Here is a 27,302-nt window from a genome sequence, read left to right on the forward strand (position 1 = left end):
ATTAGAATTTGCGCAATAGTTTATTACTAACTCACATTTATACACGGGTCTATCGCGAATTTATTTTATTACCTACCTTTATTTACCGACGTTTCGACACAGAGGTTTCACTGGTCGTGATCGCGGCTAACTGATGTCCCAGCACAATGTCAAAACAAAATAAATTCGCGATAGACCCGTCTATAAATGTGAGTTAATATGTGTTCAAAACGCGCGAGCTTTTACTTAAGTATCTAAGTTTTTTAAAGTTGCATTTGGATAAGTAATATAAGTATGCAGTCCTTTAGTCTATCACGGAGAATAGAGAGTAAGATGACTTGACAATCTGAAACCAAATAAGTAGGTAGGTATAAACACATCGGTTAGATTTCTACTCCTTTCTCAAAATGTGCCTGGGATGGTATTCCACCCTATGTCATTTTGCAAACCCAGCGCCACGAGTTACCGACACGTTGCTCTAACCATCATCTTCTCGATCTCTCATCATTACACATTCCTCCCAGAGTCACAGCCAGGGTCTTCACCAGTTCTCTGACTTGCTTCTTGTAATAAACCAAACTGATATAAACAGCATACATGACCGCATGTGAAAGCGCGAATAAGAATTTATCTGTACTCTGCTTTTCCTTTTTCGGTTGCGTGAAAAGAGCCCCATTCAGAAATTATTAACGCAACTGCAGCAACTTCTAAGACACAAGATATCGCTTTGTAGATTCTCATAAACTTTGCAGGATATTTCATATCTTCAAACCAGAAATTCGTAGCGCAGCTGAGATATATGATTTTACAGATTGTGTGGAGCAGGTTAAATGGGGTCTCATTGTTTCCGTATAATGTATACCTACGTTGGATCTTTGCTGCCATAAAAACGTTAAGTAGTGCGTAGTAGTAAGTAGTGCTAATGATTCTACAAATCATGGTCTATATTCGGTAGGCATTTATGCTTTTACCTATATAACAATTCATTGCCGTAAATACGGAGGTAATAGGGATTAAAATGTAGGTGGAAATTGATGGCATAATGAAAGGCGTGGAAAATTTGACACGTGAATTTATTTTTCTTTCAATAGGTAAAGAAAAAATAAATTCGATTTTAAAGCGAAATTAATTTTTATTTTCTAAATAAATATGTACATACTGTTGATTATGTACTAATTTGACTGCTAGAGGAAAAAAAAAGACAAGCCAGAGGATATCAGATTTTGTGGTGGTTTATCCTTTCATAATATACAGCATACACTACGTTGATAATGAGATTTAATACACTTGCATTGATTAATTCCTGTCTATTATACAAGTCACACTGTAGCCAATTAAACCTGTAATTATTATAATAGTAACTTCCCTAATCGCTCTATTGAGGCAATTGTTGCGACTAATTGGAACAAAAAGGGATTTAAATAAGTGTTCCGTGAGCAAAATTTTGTACGGAACACTAAAAAAAACAAAAAAACTAAAATAAAAACTCAAATATTTATTTAAAACAGTCCAATATACAATTAGTAAATACAAATGCTTACAGCTACTAGATCCGTTCCGTGTCATGTTAGTACAGACAGTCGCCATCAGATATATCGGAGCGGCCAAGGTGCTCACAAATATCTGAGCACGCCTCTATTGTCAGGGCGTTAGAGTGCGTGTTCAGATATTGTGAACACCTTGCCCGCTCCGATATATCTGATGGCGACTGTACACTATAACTGGTCTTCCTGCATTGTCAAGAAGTAAATCAGCCTTTACTCGTTTATCGCACAATTTAATGCGATTCCGCTCGCCACTCTGGTGTGTGATCGAGACAACGCTATGTTCGTATATAGCGCTGCCCCGCTCGCACACTGGAGCGGCTTGCGGATCCGCATTTAATGTGAAAACCATCTTAGACATGGCTAAATTAAGCCGGCAAGATAATATTCTGAAACAAGACATGTGCATATGCAGACATGCTAAACTGCTTTTACACATATATGATATACAGGGTGCTTCCTGTAACAGGAGCAATAAATTAAACTGTAGGCTGTACTCCTCAAACTGACCAACATTTGTTCAGCAACTTTTGAAAATAACTCGTGTTTTGATTTTTATTACACTTTAAAATTTATTCTAAGACGCAATGTAGGTATTGCAAATTTTGTTATGTTTAAAGCGTGACAAGCAACGTCGAACACACTGATGTCAGCGTACATTGAAGGCAATATTTATTTTGTATGAAAAAGAGGAAGTCTAAAGGATTCGTAATTTTTAAAAGTTGCTGAACAAATGTTGGTCAGTTTGAGGAGTACAGCCTTTAGTTTAATTTATTGCTCCTGTTACAGGAAGCACCCTGTATATGTCTGTCTTATTCAGTTACCTTGATTTACTCTTGTTTTGTTTATGTCCAAAAAGGCCGCTTAAATTTTTTGACAGTATCCGTCACCCTAATGGAAGTCAGTAGAAGCCACAACCGAGAATAGACAGCTAAATTACTTAATTAATGCAATATAATAACACACATGTCTTTATTTCTATTCACATTTGTTTTTTGCTGTATCACTTTTTTGCGGCTATGCAATGTGCAGTTAAATGGGCATTTATTAAGAAATTATTGGGTCGGCGCGTAATGACCCATTTGCAAGATGTTCTTTGTGTATTTTGATTGCCCACAAATGCCTTTATTGCAAAACGTCTTCGTCCATAAAATGCCATATTTGCAAAATATCCCGTTTCAAATGTTCGCCATATTTGCAAAAAGTTCAGTTCAATAATTACGTTATAGTCGACTTTAATTTGTAAATTAGCTTCTATAATAAAGTTGTAACATCTTTTTAGACCTTTCAGTTTTCATTTTATATACCTAATAGATTTTTTTACAAACAGAACGTTTTGCGAAAGTGGCACTGAACGTAAAAAAGCCTGTTTTACATGTGTGGCAAGCCTCGACAAGCCTGAAGGGACGCAGCTATGCGATGGAATAAGATAGCAACATCGCTTGCTCCCTCTAACGCATAACTGCGTCCCTAACGCTTGTCGAGGCTTGCCAAGTTGCCACGCATGTCAAACAGGCATTTTACCACATTTCGTTGGTTTAAAGTTTACGAATGATCGGACATGTATTGACTTACATCAATTCATGATTCACACTTATTTTCTTATAAAAAATTCAAAAAAATTGTAATTTGTACTAAATCATGAAATAAATAAAGAGAAAAGGGATCTATATCTACATTATCTACACAAACAGTACAGTCAACGATAAAAATAATATGTTGTGCATAAAAAAGGTTATTCTTACGAATATTATATCATGCTGACTGAACAATATGACTAGACTAGAAGCACTAATAAATATAAATTTTGACACAATTTTCTAAATGTACAGACAAATGCAAAATTGGCTAAACGTACCGATTTTCAACAGAAAACGACTGGGATATACACAAACGCAGTCTTAAAACACAATACATATTAAACGTCAATCAATAGCCGAACAAACCAAGAAAAATATAGTAACTTACCTACATATTGAAATTATTGAACATTCATACATATTGATAAAAATGTGAGTTAGGTACTTCGAGCATTTCAGCACTACTCTCCTGGCCACTATACAATTAATTTTGGGCAGTATAAGTATAATAGCCAAAAACTACCGGTAGACCAATGAAATTAGATTTTTTTTCGAAAAATTAATTCCCTAAACGTTTTTTATGAATTTAATTTGATTGGCGCAGTTTGAACGTTTGTATCAATTGTTTATGAATATAGACAATCATAGAGGTTAGTGTTGCCAGCGGGTTTAAAAGAGACGTCCACATTATACAATTTATCTGTTATCCGCGACAAAACCCCGGTCTATTATTTTTTGTCACCGCGTCGATTATTGGGGATATTAATTAGGGTAGGTAATTAACGAGAAAAATTGTATTGTTTAAAGACTTTAAAGTATAGGTGAACCAGGATCTATTGAGGGTGCGCCATGTTACGGAAATTTGTTGGTACTAATTTCTAGCAATGGCAACAATTTTAATAATAGACAACATCTACCCTCTATGATAGTTGTCAATATTGACAATGTAAACATTGCTTTGTCTAGTTTCGTGTGAATTATTATTAGACTGCAATAATCATGCCGAAAGTTTTAGATTTTACAGAGAAAAAAGTTGTAAATAGTGTATATAGTTATTTATTGATTACATAACATAAATTAGAAATTAGAAAACATAACGAAATTAGCATTTGAATTGACGGGTAAGTTTCAAACTTATGGATAAATGTCACTATAGTCAGGTCGTCACGATTAGTTGATGTCTTGTAATAATTTGATTTGTGTATTAGGTGTATCGCATGCATCGGTATCACGGATTGCTAGCGAAGGGCGGCGTTTATCTAAATTGAGTCAGCCATTTAAGCGTAAAAACCGAAGAAATATCCAAACATCAAACTTCGCACTTATTAAACTTGTCGGAATAAAACAAAAATCATCTGCCAATTTCCATTGTCCCCACTATACAAATTGTTGCTATATAAAATTCAAAACGAGCGCCCTCTTGACAATACTCCCAAAGTTCTGGTTTACCTATATCTCCAGATATGAATCTACGGCAATTCTCATTTTGGACTTTAAAACCTATAAAACAAGGTTCAAAACCCTACTGTAACATAATCCGGCGGTACCAGGGTATCACGAGATGCGGAAGTAGGTCTGGTAGGCGAGGCCGAGCGCCGTGGTCGTGAACCACGCGAAGAGGGACCACCAAGTCGCGAACCCGAACACACCTCGGTATACTTCTTGAGTAAATACCTGCGAATACAATTAAGAATGTCAAATCAAAAAAAAATCATTCATAACCTATAGGTAATTTATTCGTAACCTAGTATTTTTAACACGCTTTTATTAGGTCGACCTGGGGCCCATTTCTCAGTCTAATATTATTAGTGTGTTGTCATGGCAACCCATACGATTTGACAGTTCGTGGACTAATATTATTAGTCTAATATCGTTTGAGAAATGCGCACCTGGGGCCCATTTCTCGAACGGTATTAGTCTAATATTATTAGTGTGTTGTCATGGCAACCCATACGATTTGACAGTTCGTGGACTAATAATATTAGTCTAATATCGTTTGAGAAATGCGCACCTGGGGCCCATTTCTCGAACGGTATTAGTCTAATATTATTAGAGTGTTGTCATGGCAACCCATACGATTTGACAGTTCGTGAACTAATAATATTAGTCTAATATCGTTTGAGAAATGCGCACCTGGGGCCCATTTCTCGAACGGTATTAGTCTAATATTATTAGTGTGTTGTCATGGCAACCCATACGATTTGACAGTTCGTGGATTAATAATATTAGTCTAATATCGTTTGAGAAATGCGCACCTGGGGCCCATTTCTCGAACGGTATTAGTCTAATATTATTAGTGTGTTGTCATGGCAACCCATACGATTTGACAGTTCGTGAACTAATAATATTAGTCTAATACCGTTCGAGAAATGGGCCCCTGTATGTAACTAATTATGTAATGGAATCATGTAAGATAAATTTGATCCACTTCCCGGTTTCCGATTGAGCTGAAACTTTGCATACACATTTAAGTCGGGTGACAATGCAATATTATGGTACCATCGAGCTGATCTGATGATGGAGACAGGAGGTGGCCGTAGGAACTCTGTGATGAAACAACGCAACCTAATTGTGTTAGGGGTTTTTAGAATTGTCTCGATGAGTATTAGTTGTCTGTCGTAAGAAAAGTACAGTCAGCGATAAAAGCTTGTATCAAAAATGAAATTTTTGCTAAAAACTTATTTACTCTAATGCATGTTAGTTATAAGATGAAATGTTTTGAAAAGATGTGTCCCGCCGAGTTTCTTGCGGGTCCCATATTGTTATATATCCACCTCCAATTTAAGGAGGGATTTAAATCTCAGGCCGACGTGTATGGTCAGAACCGGTGTAGCTTTATTTGACGTTCATAAGCGCATTCTAATATGCCTTACTTGAAAAATAAATCTTTATACCGAACACTTGCACCCTACTTACCTTACTTACTTACTTAATCTTAAGATTCTCCCAAGCCATCTGATACTGCTCTAAATCCAGTCCTTCTGGAAGGACCTTATGGTCCTCTGGACTGCACATTTCGTCCCTTTCATAGAACAGGTCGGACCATCCGTAGCCGCCTAATGTTTTGTACATGAGCGCGAAGTATCTTTATACCGAACACTTGCATTCTACTTACCATCTTAAGATTCTCCCAAGCCATCTGATACTGCTCTAAATCCAGTCCTTCTGGAAGGACCTTATTCTCTGGACTGCACATTTCGTCCCTTTCATAGAACAGGTCGGCCCAGCTGTACCCGCCTAGTGTTTTGTACATGAGCGCGAAGTAGAGACACATTATGATCGGGCAGATGTATTGGAGCGCGACTACGCAGAGATAGTAGAATACTGAGGCCACCTGCAGAAGCAAATATAATACAATTTAATATGAACCCGACTACAGTTTCCTTCCATACTTATGTATGATCATTGTGACCTACAGAAATCAGAAATTATTTATTTGCATTGATACAGTATGGGGATGTTATGTTACAATATAATTATAGTCTATCATGTACCTAGCTTGCATGCAAGCGTGCCAATTCATCATTATAATCATAAGTTTAAATAAATATAAAATGTCAAATTGAAATAATTGAAAAAAATTTACATAATAGGCATATCACAATACAATTAATAACTAAAGATCACTAATTTAAATATTGCTGGTATTCGAGATACGACTTTACGCTGTAAAAACAACGTTCTGAGAGCCAGTTTGTCAAACTGCGTTTAAAAGCGTTTCCCTCTAGCAGCTTTAGTTCCTCCGGGAGATTATTATATACAATGATGCACATATTAAAAACATTTTTCTTGTATATCATCTTGCGACTACGAGGGTGGTATAAACGGTTCATAACGTTTACCCTGGTTCGCCTTTCAAGGACTTCGCCACGTGTTTTAAAGTACGAGTGATGTGATCTGACAAATTTACATATTTCTCTTAGGTATAGACACGGTAAAGGAAGGATTTTTAGTTTCTTGAAAAGGGGACGCAGCTTTCGTCCTCCCACGAATTACTGATGACCCTGACACACTTTTTTTGTATTTTAAAGACACACTCACAGAATGACCCTTAAACCGTTTCGCAAAATGCCCTTGTTGTAAATAATCCTATCGCGAAACGTACCGTCTGCAAAATGCCCCATTTGCAAAAGTTTAATTTGCAAAACACCCCTTTTGCAAAATTACCATGTCTGTGTAATAACTTATCACTCCCTCCTTCCCCCACATACAACTTTACACTTTAGATTTTTGTTTTAAAATTCAGATATACTTTCCTGCGTCCTGTGCCTGAAATGTAAACCTTGTTGCAACGAAATAAGATCTATCGACGGTTTTATTTTATTTTACTGACCTGATTATACCTAGTCCAATTTCTATATCCAACATTTGAACAAATTTCTTTAAAGGAGACCCATTCTACTTATCCAATATATTGGCTCAAGTTTTTATACTACATATTTGCGTAGCCATTTTGTCGGTGGTTCTAATAAATTTGATGAAGTTACCCAATTTTTTTTACCAAATGCACATTCGACAAAGACATTGGACAGATGGAGTTGAGTCTTCGTTGCGTCATACCGAAGTACGGCATTAGCCAGTCAAATGTAGGACCAATGTTGCCACCAACGTCAGTCTAATCTAAACCTTCTTACAACTAGATAAGGTTGCTGTTACCTTTTTCTGCAAATCCACGTTAGTAATACGCCCAGCCTCTTTTTTCTGCGCGTCTAATCTTCTTTGCGCCATGTCTAAATACGCTTGCAGTTGTCGTGGCATCAGACATAGGCGTAGTACCACTGTTGCCACTAGCCAGTCAAATCTAAACCTTCTTACAACTAGATAAGGTTGCTGTTACCTTTTTCTGCAAATCCACGTTGGTAATACGCCCAGCCTCTTTTTTCTGCGCGTCTAATCTCCTTTGCGCCATATCTAAATACGCTTGTAGTTGTCGTGGCATCAGACATAGGCGTAAGACCACTGTTGCCGCTACTAGAGTCAAACGGAGGGTGTCGAACGCGGCCCCTGTCATTCTGTAAAGGAATTTAACACAAATTAACTCACATTTGAGGAGTGTCTTTTCAAAAGGGTTTATTTTTTCCTGGAATCTATTTCTAAATTGGACCTTAAGTTTTCTTGAGCAAGGTTCTCTCTAGAAGTACCGCTAAGAAAAAAATGAACCCTTTTGAAAAGACACTCCTCATTTATAGACGGGTCTATCGCGAAATTTATTTTATTACCTTTATTTACCGACGTTTCGACACAGGTTTCACTGGTCGTGGTCGCGGCTAACTAGCGCGATTCGCGAGATGTTCGCGATAGACCCGTCTATAAATGTGAGTTAATATGTGTTCAAAACGCGAAAGATTTAAATATTATTTTTAACACAAAGTTTAGCAAGAGAAAGTGGTTGAGTTAGATCATCTTTTCCTGTATCATGAAGTCTAGTGAACGTCAGCTCGCGTTCCGTCGAGTGTAAACAATACATCAACGGAGCGGCAGCTGACCTTCACAAGGCTTCGTCAGCTTCGTGATATATAGCCTTTACCAACACTAAGAGTTATCACAAGGGAGCTTAGGAAATGAGTAACTGATTTTGTAAATCTCTACTATGGTTATCGCATATTTTATTATAATACGCCTAATAACTTAATAATTTTGGCGATTTGACATACGGCAACTTCAATAGGGAACATTACGCGAAACTCTGCGTAGGGGGCGCCACTCCCACAATAAGTCACAATCTAAGGGTCTACCGCATATTCGAGCTGAGTTTCGATCTCGTGTTTCCCGGTAGGTTGTAAACAAACCGCCTTGATGTATCAATGTCATATTTGATTGTATGTGAAAACTTGTCAAAAAGTTTAAGGCACAGTATGTATAAGTTTAAGTTACTCTATGGTTTACGAAAGGCGCTAGTGCTGCACTCTGGCGGCAAAATATTGCAGTAAAACTCCCTATTGAAAAGTGTAAATGTGGCTTTCCATCAGCGAAGGGTCCTTATCCACACGGATCATAAGGACCCTTTAGGCATGGAACGACACAACCGGTACTCACAAAGGTTTATCCATGCCGCTGAAGATGCGTACGGTTAGATAGTGCCTCGTCACGGGCCGGACCCACAGTAGCGCTAGCACGAAAGGCATTGCGAAGTTTGCGTTCAGGAGGAAACTCTTCAGTTTGTTGTCGCCGTAGTATCTGGAATTAAACATTATTTTTAGGGTTCCGTGCCACAAAAACAAATAAACAGGTAGCAGTTATTAAAAAAACCGGCCAAGTGCGAGTCGGACTCGCGCACGGAGGGTTCCGCACCATCAACAAAAAATAGAGCAAAACAAGCAAAAAAAACGGTCACCCATCCAAGTACTGACCCCGCCCGACGGTGCTTAACTTAATTCGGTCTAAAATCACGTTTGTTGTATGGGTAGCCACACTTAAATCTTTATTTTATTCTGTTTTTAGTATTTGTTGTTATAGCGGCAACAGAAATACATCATCTGTGGAAATTTCAACTGTCTAGCTGTCACGGTTCGTGAGATACAGCCTGGTGACAGACGGACGGATGGACGGACGGACGGACAGCGGAGTCTTAGTAATAGGGTCCCATTTTTACCCTTTGGGTACGGAACCCTAAAAACGGAACTCTTTTAGGATCACTCGTGCGTCTGTCTATCGTCTGTCCGACCATTCCCCCCTTTATCTCCGAAACTACTGGATCTAAAATACACAAAATAGTTCTTTACCTATACATGACAGGAAAACCTATTAGAAATGTGCAGTCAAGCGTGAGTCGCACTTAATGTACGGAACCCTTGGAACGCGAGGACTCGCACTTGGCCGGTTTTTTGAGGTAAAGAACAGAATCAGTAAATTTGTAAATTTTAAATTTAAATGTATATTGTAATTAATAATAGTTTTAACTGTAATTAATTTATTTTATAAAGGTAACATATGCAAGACTAAATTATATTTTAGTTCTCTTTTACATTTGTATGCCAACCGGCAAAACATAGCGCTCAAATGTAACCTAAGACCCATGTATACCTATGTTTTACAAATAAAGCATTCTAATTCTGAACCTTACCATAGAGAAAAAAATACATAGAGTGCTCACTCCATACATCAGTTTTAGTACCAAAAAGACTATTAGCATCTAGCATCGAGTAGCGGAACTATCAGTACTGCTACTTGACAATAGATGTAGCACCGACCGGAAAGTCTTATCTCAACAGCATAAGACTTTCCGGTCGGTGCTACATCTATTGTCAAGTAGCAGTACTGATAGTTCCGCTACTCGATGCTAGATGTAGACACTGAAATTAATAGTCTGAACTGATGTATGGAGTGAGCACTCTTGTATTTTTTTCTCTATGACCTTACATAGAAATGTAAAAAGTTAACCTTAACGAGTCCCAATGCATCCTGGCCACTCGGAGACCAGGGAACGTGAACAGAGTCCCGATGATCGCTGCCCAGATGGCGAATGAAAACTTCAGGATCAACTTCGATGCTGGCCCCCTGAAATAAGAATAAAACTCTATTTTCTGGTGATATTCAATGATTTACAACCCGGTCTGATGCTGCAGGTGTCCATGGGCGACAGTAATCGCTTACCATCAGGCGATTCGTCTGTTCGTTTGCCTCCTATATCATAAAAAAAAAGATAATATTTGTATTCTAGTACTAGCGACCCGCCCTGGCTTCGCAAGGGCAAGGCACGGGTTAACAAATTATACATAAACCTTCCTCTTGAATCATTCTATCTGTTTAAAAAAACCGCATCAAAATTCGTTGAGTAGTTTTAAGGATCTAATCATACATAGGGATAGACAGACAGAGAAGCGGCTTTGTTTTATACTATGTAGTGATGATGTATGTATCCTCAATAACTCGGCAAAAGCTGGCGTGATACCGCTCTAGACCGAGCAAAGTGGCGTGCTCTTGTGTTGGAGGCCAAGACTCATTTTGGATCATCGCGCCAGCCAAGTAATAGTTATTTGTACAACAAGAGATCAAAGTTTGATATTTCTTCGAGTGCTTATTTTGAGTCCCGTGCAAGCGAAAGATTCTATACTAATTTAGAATCTTGAGCGTAGTAAGGGACTCAAAAGCGTACGAGATGTAAATAACTTTGATCTCGTGTAGTTCACAAAACTTTTCACCTCAGCAGTGAGAACATATTAGAGAACCCGAAAAATGTATTCCTTTTTCATCACTTACCTATTCACTCATGTTTTCTTAAGATATACCAACAATTAAGTTTTCACCTCAGCAGCTCGAACAAGGGTACTTTGCTACTTAATAACAGTGAGCAAAATCGCATTTTGTTCATTTTGTCTCACTCAGTGAGCAAAATGCGATTTTGCAAAGTACCCTTGTTCGAGCTGCTGAGGTGAAAATATTATTAAATAGAATAATACTCACACAGAAGAAAGTCCCTGGTTCTCCAGAAACCTATGCGCGTTCTCATAGAAGCTGTCATAAGCCGGGTCCACACCGACCTCCAGATGGCGCTCGTCCACGATCAGCACCATCATGGCGAGCAGCAGGAACACGCAGAACGCCACGATGCACGTGGAGCGCTCCCCGATAGACTCCTCGCTGGTGAAGTACTGCTTGGTTAGGGTCAGCAGAATCTTACTGGGTACGAGTTAAAGGTTGCTTTTTTAAGTTTTTCGTAGGATTTATCCCCAGTTTAGCTAACACAAATCAGGATCCAGGATTTAGTAAGGGAACGTATTGGTCTGGGGGCCTACCGCGAAAACAGATATTCGCATAATGCTAATTTACTCTCATTAAGACGTAATTAGAGTGACAGAGAAAAATGCCCGCAATTAACGAACTTTCGCGGTTATAGACCTGTACGCAATGTCGCTACACAAGTTATGGAATGTAGAAATTAACCCTTTTTAGGGTTCCGTAGCCAAATGGATAACAAAACGGAACCCTTATAGATTCGTCATGTCTGTCTGTCTGTCTGTCCGTCTGTCCGTCCGTATGTCACAGTCACTTTTCTCCGAAACTATAAGAACTATACTGTTGAAACTTGGTAAGTAGATGTATTCTGTGAACCGCATTAAGATTTTCACACAAGAATAGAAAAAAAAAACAATAAATTTTTCGGGTTCCCCATACTTAGAACTGAAACTCAAATTTTTTTCTATCCTAATATCATTTTTTTCTAAACTGAATAGTTTGCGCGAGAGACACTTCCAAAGTGGTAAAATGTGTCCCCCCCCCCCCTGTAACTTCTAAAATAACAGAATGATAAAACTAAAAAAAATATATGATGTACATTACCTTGTAAACTTCCACCGAAAATTGGTTTGAACGAGATCTAGTAAGTAGTTTTGTTTAATACGTCATAAATCGCCTAAATACGGAACCCTTCATGGGCGAGTCCGACTCGCACTTGGCCGCTTTTTAAGTTTTTCGTAGGATTTATCCCCAGTTTAGCTAACACAAATCAGGATTCAGGATTTAGTAAGGGAACGTATTGGTCTGGGGGCCTACCGCGAAAACAGATATTCGCATAATGCGGGGATCTTTCTCTTTTAGTCTCATTAGGACGTAATTAGAGTGACAGAGAAAAATGCCCGCAATTAACGAACTTTCGCGGTTGCAATGTCGCTACACAAGTTATGGAATGTAGAAATTAACCCTTTTTTCTGGCTTTTACTGCTAAAATTAACCCTTTCATGATGCGCGCGACTACAGCCCAATATCAACTTTTGTGCATTCCGACAAGGTTCACAATGGCGAGACGCACACGTTCAAAGGGTTTAAACAAACGGGGTATAAAATATTTGTTGTCCTACATCCTACAGACAAACTCCACATTTGTAATGATAAATGGCCAATATAAAGGCTTATGTGGCAGAATGAAATGGATGTAATGTTTGGTGATTCAACGATCATGGGAAAATACTTCCTACACCTACATATCTCAGTAAGCGCTGGTGGCCTAACGGTAAGAGCGTGCAACTTGCAATCAGGAGGTCGTGGGTTCAAACCCCGGCTCGTACCAATGAGTTTTTCGTACCTACGAAATATCATTTGAAATTTACCAGTCGCTTTTCGGTGAAGGAAAACATTGTTAGGAAACCGGACTAATCCCAATAAGAGCCTTGGTTCCCCTCTGGGTTTGAAGGTCAGATGGCAGTCGCTATCGTAAAAAATAGTGCCCCCGCCAATTCCTGGCCAATATGCCGGGACAATGCGAGGAAGATGACCTACATATACTCAGTGGCACTGTCAATGAATATGTTTTTATTTAGGTTTTTTCTTCAAGCTAATTGTTAAAGTGATATTAATTTCCAAAGGATACAATGAGAAGAGAACCACCAGCAAGCACCACACCATACTCAGGTTGAACTCATCCTTCAGCGGAAATATTGAAGTGTACATCTGAAATTGAAATATGCAAATTAGATTCATGGTTCAAAATATTGCTAATTGCTCAATGCACAGGGTGCGTTACGGAAGGAATTCCTTTAACAGGTTATTTTGCTAACAGGCTATCTGTCTATATCAGGGGATTTCAGTATATTTGGTAGTGTGACTTTCTTTTCTGGTCCTCTTTGTTTAATCCTTGAAAATAAAGATAATGCTCGAATCTAGAGTCAATAATTTGGTATAACGGTTCCCAATGTTCATGAAATAACACAGAGTTTGGGCATGCCTGGTCTATATCATACACTGTTGAATAATGTTCTCACTTTCTTTCGTTCTTTCTGCATTGTAAGAATATACTGACTGTTGTTTAGATTTAATTGAATAAATAAATATTATTTATTAATAATAGAAATCTCACCTCTGACAAAATATACACAATACTTGTGTAAAGTGAAAAATCTACTATCCACTGATACTCGGTGTAATATCTCAAGTGTATCACGTCCAGAGCCGTCACCGGTGCCGTCTCCAGCTGTATCTCAAGGCTTCGCGGAACATGAAACATCTCCGGCTTCCCATTCGGCTCATGTTTCCCCCCTTTCTTCCCCTTTGGCTTGTCTTTAGGCACACCCGCCAAAGCCTTCAACTCATTGTTATCAGGATACAAGTACCGGTACAACCCTGTCGAACATAATAGCCACCTCGCGAACGAATAATTCCCGAGTTTTTGAATCACTGAGACCATTATCAGAGTTATAACGAGTTGAGCGCCGAGCAGAGCCTAAAAATAAATAAAACGCTTGTTATAACATGAGCTAAACAGTGGAGAGCGATATGGTTTAACTAATGTACTGACCATTTTGGGCGGTTTTTCATTGAGCAGTTATTTATACCGTCTAAATTCAATAAATTATTTTTAATTCTATTCGCTATAACCTCAATATTCTACACCCACACAAGTATTATCCGACCATTTGGTAGAGCAACGTAGAAGTGACAGCAGTTGGCAGAGAAAAAGCAAGCTATATGCAATTTCATATGTGTAAAAAAGAGACAGCTGAAAATGACATTGACATTTATGCACTATTTAAACCGATCGGGTAAGAATAAAAGAAAGTGTTTACGACTATGGCTAGTCGTGACAATTTATGTAACAACGAAATATTTTAATGATAAAATTGTACAAAACATACATTTTTTTAAGGTAAAAGAGATTTAATTTTAAATTAAGTTATTTATTTTATATAGTATTAAAGTTTTTAGCCTAAAACAATATTAAAAACTAAGAAATATTTTCTTTAGAATCTAACTTCATAAACGAAATTAGATCAATTGAGCGAAAGAGATAGTGAATAAAAGAAAGAAATGGAAAATAAAATGTGACCAGTTAACATTTTCTCCCAATAATTGTGTTGTATTTTAACCACTTTTTAAGAGTGCTACACTGCTACATTTTTATAATTATTTTAAAATCTTTTTATTGAGTGTCTTCTTTATATTTATTTTCTTTGCTAACATATTTTGTTGAATTATTATAAAAAGTTTGCATATAATATTTTCTTTACCGTGTTTTCTATTTTGCATCATGTAAAATGGACAATCCTATACATGAATCTAGTATAACTGGATTGGGCATGAGTGGTGGGGATAACTGACAGAACGGGATAGTCTTATGTATCTTTCAGTAGGAGTAGCAGCGAAAGCGCTATTATTGTTTGTCCTTGTCACAGTCTCACATCTTGTTTTATTCCCCACCGTAAATTGACCACCGTGATTGGTCGAATCATGAAGTTATAATGTTTTAAACTGGAGGGAACTGTCACTTTTTTTGCCATACTAATTTGAACCTTATCACCGAGACAGAAAGTTGTTCGTACCAGACTAGAGAAAACGGTCCACTTGAGATAGAAAAACCAGAGCCCTGTGTCTCACTCGCACATGTTGCCAATGTTAAAAAGATACCACTGTGGTAGAAATCATATCAATATACTACTGAAATTAATTACCTTCTTATACAATTTTAGTGCTATATTCAGATTACAGTTCTGATAACTTTTAAGTAATTTGTAAATAATTATGATGTCAATATTATTAACTGATTAAACCAAACATGCGCACAACAAATAAAGCATTTAAATTTAACATGGTAGAAATCGTAGTAACTTTGAATATGAATTGGTATCCCAAACTTTTCGTGTATTTTCAAAATACGTAAATGGCGCCGCTCAGAATTTATTCGTAAAATATTAAAAAAAATGGTTAAAAAAATGTTGTGTGAGGGGTTGTAGAAGTGAAAGCTATGCTGATTGTGGAATATCTTTTCACAGGTAAGTCACAATTATTCAATTTTACGATAAAAATACAAAACGATATTGTCAAACTCATTAGGGTGACTATGATGTCGGCACGATGTGGATCGATCTTGCAGAATTATTATTACATACTTAATGTAAAAAAAGTTTACATAAATAGGTATATCTTTATTTCGGCATGTTTAATTATTTGAGTGACGTAATGAGAGCTATATAATTGCCAAAATTTAAATCCAAAGTCCTTAAACATTACAGATTCATATTTATGTGATTTAAACATAATATTTAATTACTGAAACGTTGGTTCAAACTATTTACATATATGTAATCGATTCTATATAGACTGAACACACATTTCCGTCTGTAGACAAAGGCGGCAAATTTGAAAATTTTGTTGCAATCACAGATCTACGATGAGTACGATGACGCTTACGCTTAATGAATAGCTGAAGTGTGGAAAAGGGAAGCCATCACGTATATGAACACACCATGAGTATGATATTGATAGTGATAGGTAGTTTGTAAAATTATTAAGAGCATAAATAGTGAACCAAAAGGGCCCTCCACACCCGTGCGCGATTCGCGGCGCGAAGCCGCGATTCACGCACATAGTCTAGAGGGGGCTAAAGAGAATTTAGAATTCTCTTTGATCTAACTCTAATATGCTTATCTTAGTGACAAGCGCCTTAGTTAAAAACTGTAATAGACGGGTATACCGGTCCGCGACCCTGGACATCTGTCTCGCTCTCACATATAGCTGTGTTTTTAATGGACGTACGGCGGACCACCTTCGTCACAATTATAGCTGGTCAACCAAATCTTGTCATTAAAAAAAGGCGCGAAATTCAAATTTTCTATGGGACGATATCCCTTCGCGCATAAATTTTTCAAATTTGCCGCCCTTTTTCTACTGTCAAGATCTGGTTGACCAAGTATAACAATGATCGCGATCCAATACGCTCATCCCATCTGTAACAGCTTTTATAACTGACTTACTTAATTAAAGTGGTATCCAGACGGGACTGATCAAATCAGTCGATTTGATCAGGAAATTTGCATTCCATAGATAATTACTATGAAAATTGGCATTTATGTGTCTGCACCTGCTGATTCGATTGGAGAATTTCATCAGATTGGCGAAAAATTGTCTTGTCTGGATACCACTTTAGTAAGGTTGTGTGAAGCGTTTTACAGAAGAGAAAAAAATCTATATCCATCCCTTTTCTGGAGCATTTATACTAGCATAGGGAAAAGACAGTATGATTCTCTACGACTATGCACGAATGAGAAAAATTTTTGGCCAAACTATACATTTAAACTTATCCTAATATCCCACATACATATGACTTATGGTCACCCTAATTAGAACGAGATGCAAGGCTCTGGTTTGACTTCTCATGTGGACACACTTTTTGGCCCGTGTACTCGATCCAGTTTATTCTCTAGGTCCGTGGGTCGAATTCATTTGTTGCCCACCATAATGCGACGCTATGATTGGTCGAATTTATATGTTTTGTCCCTCACTGAGGCACGCTTAGACCACTTCTATAGGATGCTACCTTCTATGATCCTATAGAATAGACATAGTGGACTTTCTAATCTTGAGCTGGCACTCCAAAACAGCTGTCGCATTGCGCATGGATGACGTGCCGCGCTGGAGATTCATCGATTGATTTCGTTGCCGTTTATTTCGTCGCCAAAGTCAGTCGCGACTGATGCGACGGAGCCGTGTGTAGTTATTTAGTTTAGCAGTGTGTGGTGACAAACGTGCAATATGGGGTCGTTGTTCCGGAGTGAGGAGATGACATTATGTCAGCTCTTCCTGCAGAGTGAAGCTGCGTATGCCTGCGTGTCCGAGTTGGGCGAGTTGGGGCTTGTGCAATTTCGCGATGTGAGTGTTCGAGCATTGTCATCCGTGTTCTGAGTAACCGTACGCCCCTTTTGTGCATGGTTCACATGGTTTACAGGTTTTCCTAAGTTATACGGGCTAATCTTTGACCTACTTTCGCTTACGACTATGCCTTCTAGATACGCTATGAGTATTTCGTACGGTAGATACAACAATGGTATACTATGCCACTTTTATTAGGTATGTGGGTAGGTAAATGAATTATGCAACAAGTATTTAAACATAAACAAATATTTATAGTGATTTTTTATGGAAATAATAAATTATTAGATCCACTTAAATCTATTTAATAATATCTCAATAGGTATACTACACCTACATAATAAATGTCAGTACATTTTACATTGTTGAGCAGAAAACCTATTTTTTTGAGATAGTGGGAAAACCACATGCATACATGTATGGAAATTATGCTAACCAGTTTCTGTTAGGATAGCTATAAATGTGGCCATACCAAACATGGTTATGACTTATGATAATGCATAAGAAGATGTCTCTATTATGAATACCTTAAAAGGAGGATAAAAAAATATGTGTTACTGGGATCAAATTACCATAGCTAGGGTGTTATTTTGCATTGAATTTACAGGCTACAGTGTATAAGGGAGGCCATGGGTTACAAAAATTACACAAAACTAAGAAAGTAGGATGAATATAGCAACAATATATTATTTACAGTCAAGTGTAAAAATATGGCTGCACAAATCATCTCAAAAATATATCCCATAGCTCTTATGTCAGCGAATTACGAACTATGGGCGTTTTTTTTGTTGTCCCCTACACTTTTTTTTTTCAAATTTGGAATTTTCTATGTTATTTCTACTCAGAATCACGAGCTCTTTCTATCCTAATAGGAGAAAAAAAGTGTCCCAAAATTTCCATACATTTTTCGATCTTTCCATTCCGCGAGCGCCATACAAAGTCCATGAAAAATGGTGACGGAATGGAAATAAAAACCTTAGGACACTTTTTTTCTCCTATTAGGATAGAAAGAGTAGAAATAACATAAAAAATCCCAAATTTGAAAAAAAGTGTAGTGGACAACAAAAAACAAATATATCACTGTATCTCATTTAAATAACACAATAGTTTCAGAAATTGTAAAGAGGTATATTTAACAATGTCTACAGTTTAGGTTGATATATTGTACATTGTAAATCTAATTTTAAAAATGCATTACTAAGCAAGATATTTCTATTATCTTCCCAAGTAATGGTCATTTTCTATAGCTTTTACAACCACTTTACTATTATGCCAAAAATGTCTATTGTGCTAGAAAAAGAATTGACTGTTTGTAATTCTTATTGTTTCCAAATAAGATCTACTAGTAATACATTACTAGCTTTTGCCCGCAACCTTGCCTGTATAGTATCTACTATCTTCATCTAAATCAATTCAGTGGTTAAAGTGTGAAGAAGTAACACAGAGATATTTATAATATTAGTATGGACTTGTATGGTTCAAATGAGCTTGGCTTATGACTGCTCCAAGCAGTTGTTGACACATTCAGTGCCAGCGCGAGCTACGCGCTTCAACCGCAGCCCATAAAACGGGAAAACCCGTATGTATCAAAAAGTGCCCACAAACAGAGAACCTGCCTAACCGGTCTCTAGCCATGAATGTTTTAAACGCACAGTCTAGTGAGCAAAAAAAAGACCATGCCATGCGTTAACCTGGTAAAAACCCACATGCTTGCGCAAGTACAGTCGCCATCAGATATATCGGAGCGGCCAAGGTGTTCACAATATCTGAACACGCACTCTAACGCCTTGACAACAGAGGCGTGTTCAGATATTTGTGAGCGCCTTGACCGCTCTGATATATCTGATGGCGACTGTACAAAACAAATTCAAATTGAGCTTTGAACTCTTATAGAAATAAAAGAAAGTTGCAAATTAAAAACACAAAAATTGCTCTGGGTCTTACAAGGAGAGGACAATGTGGATTTGTCATTGATTTTGTTAGACAGTAAAAATTCTGTAGGTATTAACTATTATCTATTCTGTGATATTAGTATGGAATATGGATAACAAGCCCTGCCCTAGCGCCTAGCCTTATCAATAATCAGTAAAGCTGTAATTTGATTGATCTTTTAGTTTCACTTATCCTTTGTAATCAATCAATTAATGATGATAACGCTTAATCAATATTTGATAACATCATAGAGGCATGTGACTTGTTACCAACATACATATAAATTGTTATATAATGATATACTTTATTTTGATTCTCAAGATTTTCTTAGGCATACAGAGTTTTCCAAAAACTGAAAACCTGCTTAAAATATTTTACGAGAATAGGTTGAGATATGGGAAAGGTAGAGGAGAACAGACAGACATACAAAAGCATTTTGGCCAAGCTGAAACCGAGATGCTTTGTGGTCGCTCTGTCATCTTATTTTTAAACTAGCCTAACTCCCTTGTTATAAATGGACTTTTCATCTCGAATAAAAGAACAATAACAGTAATATAATATATAAAAAACACGTTTTTTCTTAAAACAATACATATATCATAAAAATCATTAGTTTGCCAATAAAGTTTAATGATAACCAATACTTCAATGTAAATAAATCATAACTTTAAACTGTTAATGTCCGCATTTAACAGGCAATCTTTACACTTACATGCTAATGCTCAGTCATTCATTCATCACCAGTCATTGTATACCTTACTGCAAATACAATAAGGTGCATTAGTGGTCATTCATGACTTGTTATTAGTACCTTAATTCTGATGGCGCTAAAATAATTTTGAATATTATGTATTGGCTTAACACATTAATTGCCACCCAGCCAAACAAGACATCCGCGCCAGGACACAAAAAAATCTTCATATAAAGCTGTAGTACCACGATCCCGACTATCCGGTCGTCCGGCCTGGGAACGAAATCATAAAATACCCGATAGTCGGGTTTTCGACACTGAATGTGTTAAGTAAAACCATCCACCAACCACCAATCAACTTTTTGGGCATAAAGGTTCCTAAGTGGATGTTAGACATAAGCCTTGTCTCCTCAAACATTTTATTAAACTAAATAAAATTATTATACCTGACACTATACAGATAAAATTGAATACCCACAACCTCATGAATCTAGTATTAAACTGGATTGGGCATGAGTGGTGGGGATAACTGACAGAACGGGATAGTCTTATGTATCTTTCAGTAGGAGTAGCAACGAAAGCGCTATTATTGTTTGTCCTTGTCACAGTCTCACATATTTTTTGTTCCCCACCGTAAATTTAGTATGGATAATGGTGGGCAACAAATAAATTCGACCAATCATAGTGTCGCATTGCGTATATTTTGTCCCTCACGGAGGCACGCGTATACCACTTCTATAGGATGCTACCTTCTATGTACAACCTGCATCGGTACAAACTATTAATTTGGATGCGAGCAGTCAGATTGTCAAACCTGTTATGGTAATAGGACTAATAGGTATGGTAACGCTGACTAGTTTCACTCAATTGTCTAATTACGAGACCTGTTCAGCTGTCACGGCCAAGGCTAACAAATAGTTGCTATACTCACATTGCGTCTGAGGCATTTAGAGCTACAGATGCATTGCGTATTGTTTTCGATTTTCTCGAAAACGTTCGTATTTGTCATGCTACCTCTGTCAACCTCAGTACTTTTTGTACCGAGACCGACTGAAATAGCAAGACACGTTCGTACGTTTCCATGAAAATACGATGGAAGATAAATATGCACTACATCTGTATGGAAACGGTGGGGAAAGTTGGGGCTCCCTAGGATTCCTCGTAATCAAATGCTGCTTTCTGCATACGACCTTCAAACCGTCAAGAAAAAGAGCGTATTCCCATCTTAAAGGCCGGCAACGCACTTGTAACCCCTGTGGTATTGCACTTGCAGGTGTCATTGCTTACTATCAGGCGATATGTCTGCCCGTTTGCCTCCTATAAAAAAAACTTCCGTCCTTTCACAGAAATGACAAAAGTGACGCTCAGTAACTACGTAGTAGGTGTGATATAGCATTCGTAACATCACGTTGAAGTCAAGTGTCCTGTGATTTTACTTAAGATTACAGAATAGATCTCTTATCAGTATCACGGATCTAGTTCCTAATACATTCTTGTGAAATGTGGGTCGTGCTGGCAAATCTCAAGTGTCTCGACTTACTCGAGTCTCATCTTTTTCTTGCTACATCAATATTTGTTTCACTTTTCAGTCATCGAACTATGCTATACTTATAGGATTCATATGACAAGTTCTATTTGAAACGTCTAGAATTTAAACTTGAAATATATTTTTTATAGACTAGCTACCCGCTCAGGCTTCGCACGGGTTGTTTATATACCTAAACCTTCGTCAAGAATCACTCTATTGACAGGTGGAAACCGCATGAAAATCCATTCAGTAGTTTTTGAGTTTATCGCGAACATACAACCATACAGACAGACAGACGCGGCGGGGGACTTTGTTTTATAAGATGTACTAGTGATACAGAGTTCCAGACAGATCCCACTTCAAAGAAATTGATATTGATTTAAACATTATTACTGAGTATATTCAAGTTAAGTGACCTTCAATATCGTTCAGTTCAATCACTCCACCGCCCACATACATTTCCGACCTGTATAATACAAATCACAAGCAACATTTATTACCATTAGTGAGCTTTATGTTATTGTAATAAGGCTTAGGAATGACCACTTAGTTATGTATTTAATGGTCCAATTAGATCGTACTACGAAGTGACATCTCGTACTCGTAACGAAGTAATGAATTATTGGATATTGAAATGAATCATAATAAGTGGGCACTAGACGCGTCAAGTAGGCGTCTCTTTAGACTCAATCATTTACAAAATATATTTGTTTTAAAATTGCAACTTAATTCTTGGCTTGTTTAAAATTAAGATCCAATGAATGTACCTAAAGTGTCATTCTATGGAACTTGCTAACTATGTAAACAAACCGCCATATTAAAATTGTCCCTAAATGTCAATTTACTAGTGACATTTGTTTACATAGTTAGCAAGTTCTATAGAATGACACTTTACAGAGTCTATAATGTTTCTTGTCTAGTTTAGTCTTAGGCCTTAATACCTATCATCCTAATTAGAATTGGAAATGCGTGACTAATTTGGGATTGGAACATTATTCGAAGTCTAATACTAAGCTAATTATTTATTTCTCCCACAGTTAAACCCAGATGTCAATGCCTTCCAACGCAAGTTCGTCAACGAGGTCCGTCGCTGCGACGAGATGGAGCGCAAACTCCGGTACCTCGAGAAGGAGATCCGACGAGACGGGATCCCCATGTTGGAGATCCCAGGGGAATGCCCTGAAGCACCTCAGCCTAGGGAGATGATCGATCTTGAGGTAAGGACAACACAAATCATGATTCCACTTCTTTTATGTATTTTGTTGCTTAGAGAAGATGCGACGAGATGGAGCGTAAGATCCGCCTCGAGAAGGAGAATCGACGAGACGGGATCCCCATGTTGGAGATCCCAGGGGAATGCCCTGAAGCACCTCAGCCTAGGGAGATGATCGATCTTGAGGTAAGGACAATACAAAGCATGATTCCACTTCGTTTATGTATTTTGTTGCTTAGAGAAGATGCGACGAGATGGAGCGTAAGATCCGCCTCGAGAAGGAGAATCGACGAGACGGGATCCCCATGTTGGAGATCCCAGGGGAATGCCCTAAAGCACCTCAGCCTAGGGAGATGATCGATCTTGAGGTAAGCGTACACTTAGAGAAGATTTGACTAGATGGAGCGCAAACTCCGCTACCTCGAGAAGGAGATCCGACGAGACGGGATCCCGATGTTGGAGATCCCAGGTGAATGTCCAGAGGCACCTCAGCCTTAGGGAGATGATCGATCTTGAGGTAAGCGTACTCTTAGAGATCTGGCGATATGGAGCGCAAGCTACTGTATTTTAAAGCAATGGAATTTAATGTAACGGTTCGTAGAGACATTCTACCGCTTCAAATATCTTCGAAGGATGTTCGATATTGAGACAATGCACATTGCGCGCTTGTCTCAACTTCCTCCGTCCATTATAGTAGATAATTAGTTAATTACGTCCGTCGTCGGTACGTATTAGTTTCCCTTTCGCTATAAACAATACTACTGTGCTAGAGGCAACCTTTTTTAAGGTCGTTAGGTTAGGTTAGTAAAAACCAAAACCAAAAGCCATGTCAAGGACATCACTGTATTTATTTACAATTTGTCGTTCTTGCCATTAGTATTGAAGTACCTAAGTATAATTATATCGCATGATATACAGTGGAATATCTCGCGGTCTACGAAAACACAATATTAATTGCCTCTCAGTTATAACAATTATGCTGTGACGTCACGATGACGGTTTTTCTCAGCTAACAATACCTACTGCTGTCATTATTTTCACACGTGAGATTCGTATGAGATACGACAATTTTAACGTAGGCTAAATAAATACCTTGACGAGTAGAATATTTTTCTAATGCTACTGATTTATAGTAAGTCCGAAATACAAGTAGGTAAGTAGGTACGTGTCAGGCAGGAGGTTTCCCAAAATTAGCTACAAATGATCAAAGTTAAACAGGCGAAATCGCAATCATCGCTGAAAGTCTTGACGATTAAGACACTAACCGCCACTTGCACCATCTCACTCCCAAGGTTAACTGGTTAAATCTGGAGTTACCATGGTTACCAGTACAATTTGACACTGGGTTAACGGTTTAACCGGTTATCCCCGGGTTAGTGGGATGGCGCAAGTGGCGCTAAGTTAGATCGTTCTATTTATAGTTACCACTATTATTTACCGTAAAATGTATGCCCAATTGACACTTATACAAAAGTTACATCTTGATTCTTTTCACAGGCCACCTTTGAAAAGCTGGAGAACGAGCTGCGCGAGGTCAACCAAAACGCCGAGGCCCTCAAGAGGAATTACCTCGAGCTCACAGAGCTGAAGCACATCCTCAGGAAGACTCAGGTGTTCTTCGACGAGGTAAGAATCATCACATCCATCCTTTGCTGATAGGAGTGATAGGACAGGGACAGACTGACTTTGGGGCTGGCGTTAAATTAGACGAAACCAAAAAGGTGTTATTTGACTAAGGAAATACGGCTTTGTTGATTTTCCTACGTATTCCTTGCTGATAACCTTTGACTCGTTAAAAGACTTACATTTATTATTGAGCCCCTTATAGGTGACAGACCGATTAAGCACTTGCTAAATAGACTGACTTTGACGGGGACTATATACAGATAGTCAGAATAATTTGTTGAATAGGTTATAGATATTAAAAAATAAGATAATATGAAAACGTACAGAAAACCTGACGAGAATAAACTCTAAAGTATGACGAACACGACGACAAACACAATATCGTTTATAGTCATTTATAATCCATCCGTCCCTTTCTAAAATGAACCTGACAAAATGTAAAAAAATATATACGTTTTTAACAAGCGTTATATAACTATAATTATTATTCAGCAATTTGTTTAAATGACCGTAGTTTCTTGACGACCTCAGCGCCTTCACAATCACATTTTTTACCAATCACATCACATGACAAAAAAATCAGTTACCTACGTAACGTTTTTTGATATTGATTACACGTAATTACAGCTTGATAACTTTGATAAGATACAGTCTTGACACGAGACGTGGTAAACATGAAAATTGTAAAACATGTTTGATTTATAATTATACCTCCATAACATAAACTTAGTTCTTATAGATTTATGATCGTTTTAAGGCCTAAGAGGCTTATCTTCAAGCTGTTTATATGAATTTTCGTTTTTACAGCCATTTGACTATTGAGAGCTAAAAACAGATAACACAAAAAGTTTAATGACTTTAATACAAGGTCGGACTGTTGTAGAAAAAAACTAGCCCCACCTTCAGACTTTTATATTTATATTATTTTTACCATCTTCTATTTTATTAATTTTTTGGTTGGTCAGTGTTTCATAAAATCTATATTAATATAAACTTAAGATTCACAAGCACTCGACAGTTGTACTAATTGATTGTTCCACACTTTGGTACACTTGCGATTGTCTACTAATTGGCAATTAAAAGTTGTTCTACGTGAATTTCGTTGAAATCGGTTTACTATTTAATGTTAAGACAGAACAACAAACAACAATACTTTCCTACACTTGTTTTTCTTGATGAATCTTACCATTTTTCTTTAAAAAGGTTGTGGGTCTTAACAATGCCTTCGCCTTTGCTCAAGGAACATGAAAATTGGGCTTCAAAAACAATTTAAAATACGTATAGACGAAGGCGATGCTATACTGACTTAATAACACACGCAGTCAATGTCACATTCCTGTTTATTCTACGTCAGCGATAAACGCTCCATTGTTGCCAATTTGTCAAACAAAACTGTTTAAAAGGCTTGAAATCGATTCCAAAGCAAGGCCGCGCGATCAATCAAAGTTTAACGCTTATGTGACTCTGGTTGCGTGTCATTGACCTTGGCGCCATTTCGGCGCGTGTGTGTCCAAGATGGCGGACCCGTCGCGCGAGGAGGAACAAGTGACCCTGTTGGGGGAGGAGGGGCTCATGGCGGGCGGGCAAGCGCTCAAACTGGGGTATGCCTTAATTTAAACGCTCTCTATGCGCTGACTTCTACTTTTGATAACTCACTGCACTTGTCGAGGTCAACGCATACCAAAGCGATGTTGTTTTTCAGCGCTTGTACTGTGACGCTGACACAGGAGTCTACCGGTCACCACTCAGGCAAGCATTGGAGTCAGCCGGTTTATAGTACCTATATCATGAACGTAACACGACAACTGTGTGGAATGAGCTTAGTAGACCATCCAAACGGCCCTTTATAGAGCGTGCTAACCAAGCTGCCTGAGTGAGATACTAACTAAAACATACTTTATTTTTGAAGTCCATAGGTTCGTCAATTGGTTCCTTTTATTTCCATTCCGTCATGCTTTCTGTATCGTTTGTGCATGTCATTTATTTTATTCATGTCGTAGAACACGAGCGTTTTGATACACTGTATTTTAAACACAATCACGACTAACAGCAAACGCTTCGTAGCTAGGCACCGAGCTGGTGCTATTTTTTTACTACAACAGGAATCGGCGAGCCTGATCCCAAGGAACTCAAACATCCCCAATGCATACGGGTACCATCGCCCACACTGTTAACTGTAGCTTGGTAGACCTTATGCTTTTTGTAATAAGGTTCACGAACTGTCAGTTAACAGTGTGGTTGTGGGCGATGGTACAAGCAATTTTTAGGTTGTTTTTTGGGATAAAGTAGTCGCGAGTGCCGCGTATCGGCAACCTTCGGTTCAACAATTATCATCAGCTTCAGGGGTGTGTCCGTTGATGTGTATGTTTGTCCGCTAGCACGAGGGCGGGGCCGGTACCACTGAGTCCATGACGCGAGCGCTGATATCCGACGACCAGAACAGAAATGTCGGTCACGTCCAACTGGGGTACGTATGTGTACATACGGCACCAACGTTCTAATAAAGTTACACTTGATACTAAAGGCGGGTACACACCGAACGAGCCGCCTCGCGAGGAAACTGCCGCGCGAAGCAGCTCGGTCTGTGTGGACCCGCCTTAAGCCGAACGCAGCTTTTAAGACTTCTCTATCA

At 38.1% G+C, this 27,302-nt stretch overlaps 2 protein-coding genes across 2 annotated transcripts in view; one reads left to right on the forward strand and one right to left on the reverse strand.

Moving 5' to 3' along the window:
- Positions 1-4,582: 4,582 nt before the first annotated feature.
- On the reverse strand, positions 4,583-14,489 carry LOC134649335 (transmembrane protein 161B). Its single transcript, XM_063504042.1, has 9 exons — positions 14,334-14,489; positions 13,896-14,258; positions 13,410-13,489; positions 11,507-11,722; positions 10,484-10,600; positions 9,140-9,280; positions 7,941-8,115; positions 6,219-6,437; positions 4,583-4,777 (listed from the first exon to the last, which is right to left on the reverse strand). The coding sequence occupies exons 1-9, from the start codon at positions 14,334-14,336 to the stop codon at positions 4,658-4,660; spliced, it is 1,434 nt and encodes a 477-aa protein (XP_063360112.1). The 5' UTR covers positions 14,337-14,489; the 3' UTR covers positions 4,583-4,657.
- Positions 14,490-17,389: 2,900 nt separating this feature from the next.
- LOC134649346 (V-type proton ATPase 116 kDa subunit a 1-like) overlaps positions 17,390-27,302 on the forward strand; it is a 65,521-nt gene continuing 55,608 nt past the window's right edge. The window contains exons 1-4 of the mRNA XM_063504057.1: positions 17,390-17,680; positions 22,869-23,048; positions 24,542-24,670; positions 27,049-27,137. Coding sequence (XP_063360127.1) covers positions 17,564-17,680; positions 22,869-23,048; positions 24,542-24,670; positions 27,049-27,137 — 515 coding nt within the window. The 5' untranslated portion in view covers positions 17,390-17,563. The remainder of the gene's footprint in view (positions 17,681-22,868; positions 23,049-24,541; positions 24,671-27,048; positions 27,138-27,302) is intronic.

This window comes from Cydia amplana, chromosome 7 (assembly GCF_948474715.1).
Source record: "Cydia amplana chromosome 7, ilCydAmpl1.1, whole genome shotgun sequence".
Lineage (NCBI taxonomy): Eukaryota > Metazoa > Arthropoda > Insecta > Lepidoptera > Tortricidae > Cydia > Cydia amplana.

What these genes read in the sequence shown, in the direction of transcription:
- LOC134649335 (XM_063504042.1), bottom strand. An exon ending in CTGGTGGTTCTCTTCTCATT is followed by an intron (nt 11,723 to 13,409) that starts GTATCCTTTGGA and finishes ACTCGTACCCAG; the next exon opens with TAAGATTCTGCTGACCCTAA. An exon ending in CTTGGGAGAATCTTAAGATG is followed by an intron (nt 4,778 to 6,218) that starts GTAAGTAGAATG and finishes TTGTATTCGCAG; the next exon opens with GTATTTACTCAAGAAGTATA.